The sequence below is a fragment of the Marmota marmota genome, unplaced genomic scaffold, assembly GCF_001458135.2.
Source record: "Marmota marmota marmota unplaced genomic scaffold, marMar, whole genome shotgun sequence".
Classification (NCBI taxonomy): domain Eukaryota; kingdom Metazoa; phylum Chordata; class Mammalia; order Rodentia; family Sciuridae; genus Marmota; species Marmota marmota.
In genome coordinates this window covers 11,895,788-11,903,785 of record NW_026000068.1, presented here as the reverse complement: position 1 = coordinate 11,903,785, position 7,998 = coordinate 11,895,788, and the positions used below count along the sequence as shown (strand labels likewise).

The 7,998-nt window shown below is 37.6% G+C and overlaps 1 protein-coding gene across 2 annotated transcripts in view; it reads right to left on the bottom strand.

Moving 5' to 3' along the window:
- Positions 1–1,196: 1,196 nt before the first annotated feature.
- The window catches only part of Otulinl (OTU deubiquitinase with linear linkage specificity like), a 9,693-nt gene continuing 2,891 nt past the window's right edge, over positions 1,197–7,998 (bottom strand). For both annotated transcript variants that reach the window (XM_015490461.2, XM_048814011.1), the window contains exons 5-7: positions 5,398–5,526; positions 3,671–3,940; positions 1,197–2,905 (exon numbers count right to left, since the gene is read on the bottom strand). In XM_015490461.2, the coding sequence (XP_015345947.2) occupies positions 2,732–2,905; positions 3,671–3,940; positions 5,398–5,526 (573 nt within the window). In that variant the 3' untranslated portion in view covers positions 1,197–2,731. The remainder of the gene's footprint in view (positions 2,906–3,670; positions 3,941–5,397; positions 5,527–7,998) is intronic.

Below are 7,998 nucleotides of genomic sequence, written 5' to 3'. Positions count from 1 at the left end.
GAATTTGCAGGGAAATGGATGGCATTAGAGCAGATTATGCTAAGCGAAGCTAGCCAATCCTTAAAAAACAAATGCCAAATGTCTTCTTTATTGATATAAAGAGAGCAACTAAGAACAGAACAGGGAGGAAGAGCATGAGGAAAAGATTAACATTAAACAAAGACGAGTGGGGGGAGAGAAAGGGAGAGAGAAGGGAAAGCATATGGAAATGGTAGGAGACCCTCAATGTTACACAAAATTACATATAAGAGGTTGTGAGGGGAAAGGGGGGGGGAAACAAGGGAGAGAACTGAACAACAGCAGATGAGGTAGAGAGGGAAGATGGGAGAGGAGGGGAGGGGGGATAGTAGGAGATAGGAAAGGTAGCAGAATACAACAGTCACTAATACGCCATTATGTAAAAATGTGAGTGTGTAACCGATGTGATTCTGCAATTTGTATTTGGGGTAAAAATGGGAGTTCATAACCCAATTGAGTCAAATGTATGAAAGATGATATATCATGAGCTTTGTAATGTTTTGAACAACCAATAAAAAAAAAGAAACCAAAGTAGTCATGTATACACATTATAAAACAAAAACAAACAAACAAACAAAAAAGAATTCTTGCCCCATGCCACCCTGCCCCCACAACACACAATCAGGATAAGCATACTGGGTTGATTGATGTCATACAGTTATAGGCTGCCAATCCTAGGGAAAAAGATTTTCCTTTCATTCCTGGACTGATATGGAAATGATTACACTGGTTAAGGAGATCCAAAGTGAATGGTAATATGCAAAAGCCAGATAGGCACCTAACAGTTCCATTGGAGCCAAAAATTCAGAGCAGCAATTCCATAAATATTAGTCACAGCCACCTACAGCAGGTTGTCACCATGTCTACTTGTGAATAGAATAGGTGAAGTTTGTGCTTTCTTGGTCACAGTAATACAGCAAGGGGGGCATTTCTGACACTGTCAATTATATGGTTGGGGTTATGCAAAACCATGGACATGTCCAAGCCCGAAGGGGCTGTGGAAGTCAGAACTCTTGTTTTGAGTTGCTAACAAGGTAACACAAAGCCCCTTGATCTGAGTTTATTAATTTTCAACCAGAAAACAAAATGACAGGGGACACTGTTGGACATCTTAGTTTTATAGTACATACAATTGATCATCTCCATTGCAAAAGAATGTGAATATTAATTTCATATGCTTCAGCATTTAACATACCTTTTTTATTTATTCAAGAAACAATACAATCATGGGATAATGTTAGTACCAAGCATGTTGTTAAGTAAGTCACTTATTTGTCATAAAGGAAGTTGTAATTTTGAAGTGAAATGTCATTAGCAAGATTTTTTTAATAATTTTTAATTTATTGAAATTCAAAAGATGAGCAAGGCATCTCCAAAATAAAGATTTCCAAAATGACTAAAAAAGTATTTCCAAAATAAAATAAAAATTAGTCAATCTGAGAATACTAGGCTTCTGTTGCTCCTGTAACATATTACATCATGCTCAAGTGGTTTAACCATTGAAGAAATTACCTTAGAGTTCTTCGGATTTCATCTGACCTGGGACTTGCTGGGTTGAAATCAAGGTGTTGGCAGGGCTGTGCTCCTTCTGGAAGCTCTAGGAAAGAGTCTGTCCCCTGGTCTTTCCCAGCTCCCAAAGGCCCTGCATTCCTTGGCTCATATCCCCTTCCTCTTCCCAAATCAGCAATGTGCATCTCTCTGACTCCTCTTCACATTCTCCTCTGACTGACACTCTTCAGATTCCCTCTTCCACTCTTAAGGACCCTTTCAATGACACCAGGCCCACCTGGAGAATCCAGAATAATTGCCCCCTTTCAAAGTCAATGGTTAGTATCTCAGTTCCAATTACAACCTTAATTCTCTTTTGCCATAACCCAACATAATCCCAGGTTCTGGAATTATGATGAATATATCTTTGTGTCTGGGCATATTATTCAGCCTATCACAATGAGTTTCTAGTCATCACATACAAATGTAAATATAAGCTAAATATACTACAGTTTAATATTTTTTGTGACAGTTCAGTAATTATCATTCAGTTGCCTTAATCTATAGAACTTATCATTTTTATCTAAATAAAACCAATTAAACTGGACAGATATAACAGTAACAAAAAAAGTAATACATAAAACAAATTATACAATATTACAAAGTAGTGATTATTTGTGGGTGTGTGCCAAATGTGCATATATGTATATATAAATGTTTACATTTATATATACATATACACATAATTTTAATATTAATCAAATGGTTCTAGAAAATTAATATATAACAAAGATTCCCATGAAGGTGATGCTTACAACATATGGCCATGTTTATGATGATCTTGAACCAGCCCAAGATTAGAGTCTTAATAACACAAAGGTCAGAGATGAAGAAATTCTTTCCAGGTTAGCAGTTTTTCCATACACTTTTTCTTCTTGTTTTTTTCCTGTTGTCCATGCTAAATTTCCTTGTGGCTTAAAGGCCTGACATTATGTGAAGTTGCCGAACCTCTTAAAAACAAGGTCAACCCACCAACCCACCAAATAAATCAGTGCAGCTATTCCAGGGGAAATCACTGAAAAATGCAGGAAAATCATCCTGCACCCAGTGTACCTGTAACTCCAGAGAAAAAGGTCCTGATTCCTTCCATAGCTGAAACACTAGCTTTGGTTTCCGAGAAATACTTTAATTGTAAGTGTGACCGAGTGCCCCGCCCACAGCAGACTTAAAAGACAGGAATGTGATAGTGATGGTCATTCTCAGTCAGCAGGGAGATCTCTGGCCACTCCCTGAGAGGCTCCTCTGGATACCAGACTGCAAAATCTCTGGAGTTAAACTTGAACAGTCGGAACACTTTTATCTTTACTTCAAGGGAGTATCCAAGTATAAACATATCAATCTGGGGATGAGATTTAAAAAAAAAAGAGGTCACAAACACAAATTTTCAAATTCCTGCCTCCCACCATGGTGGGGGGAGTGTTTTTCCTGCAACTTATAAAATAACCTACTTGTCTACAGACCCACCCATAAGCCAGTGAGTGGGCAGACTTAGGAAAAAATGTCCATTGTGCACAAGGAAGGGGACAAGCGTAGGAACATCCCTCTAGACTAGTATGAAGAAATCATAGGAAAAAGCTGTTCAGAAAAAAAGTTGAAAAAAGAAAGGAATGCTCACAATTAGAAATTACACTGTTTTCCAACCAGCTTGATCTCATTCCAAATCAATTTGTGTAAAAATGTCAGATAACTTGATTCACCTTCTAGGAAAGCAAATCCAAAGAAAACAGAAACCCTTTTCCACAAGGAAAAAAATTATGGATTTAAACATTTCAATAATTTCTATTCATCTGCAATAGGTAACCAAATGCTTTCCTGAAGCAATCTCATTTTCCAACTAGACCTCTTCTCCCGTGTGTGTGGGAGAACCTGTTGCCAGTGTTGAGAAGTCAGCAAGACCAGAACTGGCACTCACCAGCCAAGGGTCTGGAGACACAGGGGCAACAAGCAAACTTACTACTCATCTTTTCCTCATTTGGCGACAATAATACCCACAAACCACCTCTGTGTAGCTGGTTTATCAAAAGTGAGACCCACAGGCCTACGTGTTTTGAGTACTGCCCTATCACCCTTAACCAAACACATGTGGTTCTACTTCCCCATTTACCTGTTCTAATCCACACGTGTCACCTACAGAATTCAGGTGATTCATCATAAAGCTCAAAGGATCTGATGATGTCTCCCTGGAAAACAGGAGTCTAAAAAGACTGGGAATGATCTTGTTAGTCTTCATTTGTTCATAAACTTCAGTGACTTGATATAGCATGATGAACTTTAAAGCTTCATAAAGTTTATGTTCCAGAATGACATCAGAAAAAAGGATGTTACACATACTTCCTCTCTTGTGATAATCTTTAATTCCACTAAATTCGGTCCACTAAAAATGTAGATGCAAAGCAAAATTTAGAAAGGCAAAAGTGAATGCATGCACCATTACATAATTTTCTAAGTATTGATAAAATAAGCCAAAGATTAAGAAATGAAAGTAGAACTTTAACTTGTCACTTTATATTTTTTTGGTGCTGATTTATTTTAACTGTAAGCATGCTACAATGGACTGAATGTGTCTACTCTCCCAAATCCATACACTGAAGCCTAACCTTGTGATAATATTAGGAGGTGAGACCTTGGGATGGCAATTAGTTCACATGGCGGGAGCCCTCACGAATGGGGTTTGTGCCCTGATAAGAGGCCAGAAAGCTAGGTAGTTCTCCTGCCATGTGAGGACATGCAAGAAGATATTTATAAAAAAGGAAGAGGGCTGTGCCCCCTGCTAGCACCCTGATCTGACTTCTACCTCCAGAACTGCAAGAAATAAATGCTTGTTATTTAACCCACCCAGTTTATGGTATTTTGTTATAGCAGCTTGAGCATGCTCGCTCGCTCTCGCTCTCTCTCTCTCTCTCTCTCTCTCTCTCTCTCTCTCTCACACACACACACACACACACAAATCTTATAATAATAAACTAGTTTACATATTTTTCAAAAAACACCACTTACTAAACAAGTCAGTTTTCTAAAACTGCTCAAGATTGCTGGATTATCCAAAAAATATTTCAGCCAAGAACAGAGCTAACATTCCTTCACACTTACTATGCACCAGGCACAGCTCAAAGCACTCTTCTAGTATCAATTAAATCCTCACAATAACCTATAGGGCATATACTATTCATATTTCTCTTTCATACAGATAAGAAAACTGGCTCAGAAAGTCTAAGGTATTTCCTAAAATAACCTTGCTAGTAAGTGGTAGGCTAAGGATTCATTCTAATCATCCAAAACCTGTGTCATTATTAAAAGGCAGAAAGAACTCTTAGTTATAATTACTGCATCTGTACCACCCCCAAGTTTTATTAGGGTGCATTTCAGAGGGGCACTCAGAGAACCTTGTCTGGAACTTGTACCACATTATTCTAGGTAAACAGAGGTACATGGTTGGTCAGGTTTCCAGACCACAGAACTATAAAGGGCCTGATTATTATGCAGAACATTTCTCTTGTTTATTAATTGAAAGGAGAAAGAAGAGCTGGAAAGGAAATTAATCAGTTACTAAAAGGAACATTTCTATTTGCATGTATTACTTCCCTAACATAAAGTTAGGGTATGTTAGAAAAATATGGCTACATTAAAAAAATATGGCTACATTTGGGACATATTTTATTAATATTTATTTTTTAATTATAGGTGGGAACAATGTCTTTGTTTTACTTTATGTGGTGCTGAGGATTGAACTCAGTGCCTCACGCATGCTAGGCGAGTACTGTACCTATGAGCCACAACCCCAGCCAGGGACATATGTTTTTATTCCTAGTCTTTTTCTCCCTAAATGCTCACCTGCATTTTCAATAATTCCACACATTTACGTAATTTTCCAAACACATTTGAACCTGTATACTTCTCAGGACCAAAACTATACTGCTGGATCCAATTACAACCTTGTGAAAACAGCAGTTTTTCAGGAAGCTTGAAAAGGAAGAAGATACCAACAATTATTAGTACCCCAACATTTATTATACATAATTTGAACATGTCACAGCACATGATTTTATCTCATTTAGCATCTTCAGTTTAAAAGACTGAAACAATAGTAAAGTAAAAAGCATACAGTCATCTTTTAAAAAATTTTGTAGGTTAAATGATTTTTTTAGATTATATTTTTACTTCATCACTTCACAATGGATAAAAACCTAAATATAGGATTATGTCCATAGAAACAAATTTTTTAGATAAAATACCATACTTCCTAGATGTTGGAAACTACTTTAGAAACTATTTTTAGCTGGGTGCAGTGACTCTCATCCCAGTGACTCAGAGGGCTGAGGCAGAAGGATCACATAGTTCAAGACCCTGTGTCCAAATAAAAAATAAAAAGAGCTGGGGATGTAGCTTAGTGGCAGAGAATCCCTGGGTTAAGGTCCCCAGTACTGCAAAAAAAAAAAAAGAAGAAGAAGAAGAAAGAAGAAAGAAGGAAGAAGGAAAAAGGAAGGAAGGAAGAAGAAGGAAGAAAGAAGAAGGAAGAAGGAAGAAAGAAGAAGAAGAAGAAGAAGAAGAAGAAGAATGAAAGAAACTATTTTTAACCAAATGAAGTTAGAGTCATACATCAGGAAACAGATGAATTATATAAGGACGCATTCTGCAAACCTGGCTATCATTTAGCAGTTAAGAGATGACTTAACCAGGATTATTTCACCTCTTAGCCTCATCCTCCACTATAAATTAAAGATAACATGTCCATTTTACAAGGCTCTTGATAGGATTAAATAAGACTACAATGTATGTAAGAATCTAGCCCATCATAGCCATCCTGATTCCACTTGTTGAACCCAGGGTCCCTGTCATATTCCTTGTCCTCAGCAATTAGCAGCAAGGCCAGTACAATACATACCCGACAAATATTTGCTAGATAAAACAGAAATTAAAAAAGAAGTTCATATAAAAGATGTTAAATAAAGAATGCACGTGTGTGTGTGTGTGTGTGTGTGTGTGTGTTTGTGTGTGTGTAAGAGAGGGAGAAAGAGAAAGAGAAGGAGAGAGATACCTAGGTATCTAGATAGGTGCCTATATAGATACCTAGACAGCTAGATCTCTACATCACATGCTTCATGTTTCTTTGCTTCTCCATCCTAGATTAGGCATACCACATTCAAAATAAAAATTCATGTTGTTCATTAAGAATGTACTGCCATACATTTCTGGTAGAAATAGATAAAGCTATCATGAAATTCATATGGAAAAACAAAAGACCCAGAATAGCAAAAGCAATTCTAAGCAGGAAGTGTGAATCGGGAGGTATAGCGATACCAGATTTCAAACTGTACTACAGAGCAATAGTAACAAAAACAGCATGGTACTGGTACCAAAACAGGTGGGTGGACCAATGGTACAGAATAGAGGACACAGAGACCAATCCACAAAATTACAACTTTCTTATATTTGATAAAGGGGCTAAAAGCATGCAATGGAGGAAGGATAGCATCTTCAACAAATGGTGCTGGGAAAACTGGAAATCCATATGCAACAAAATGAAACTGAATCCCTTTCTCTCGCCATGCACAAAAGTTAATTCAAAATGGATCAAGGAGCTTGATATCAAATCAGAGACACGCCGTCTGATAGAAGAAAAAGTTGGCTACGATCTACATACTGTGGGGTCAGGCTCCAAATTCCTTAATAGGATGCCCATAGCCCAAGAGTTAAATACAAGAATAAACAAATGGGACTTACTTAAACTAAAAAGTTTTTTCTCAGCAAGAGAAACAATAAGAGAGATAAATAGAGAGCCTACCTCCTGGGAACAAATTTTTACCCCTCACACTTCAGATAGAGCCCTAATATCCAGAATATACAAAGAACTCAAAAAATTAAACAATTTTAATTTGTTCACGCCAAGGACCTGAACAGACACTTCACAGAGGAGGACATACAATCAATCAACAAGTACATGAAAAAATGCTCACCATCTCTAGCAGTCAGAGAAATGCAAATCAAAACCACCCTAAGATACCATCTCACTCCAGTAAGATTGGCAGCCATTATGAAGTCAAACAACAATAAGTGTTGGCTAGGATGTGGGGAAAAGGGTACATTTGTACATTGCTGGTGGGACTGCAAATTAGTGAGGCCAATTTGGAAAGCAGTATGGAGATTCCTGGGAAAGATGGGAATGGATCCACCATTTGACCCAGCTATTGCCCTTCTCGGACTATTCCCTGAGGATCTTAAAAGAGCATACTATAGGGATACTGCCACATCAATGATCATAGCGGCACAATTCACAATAGCTAGACTGTGGAACCAACCTAGATGCCCTTCAATAGATGAATGGATAAAAAAAATGTGGCATCTATACACAATGGAGTATTACGCAGCACTAAAAAATGACAAAATCATAGAATTTGCAGGGAAATGGATGGCATTAGAGCAGATTATGCTAAG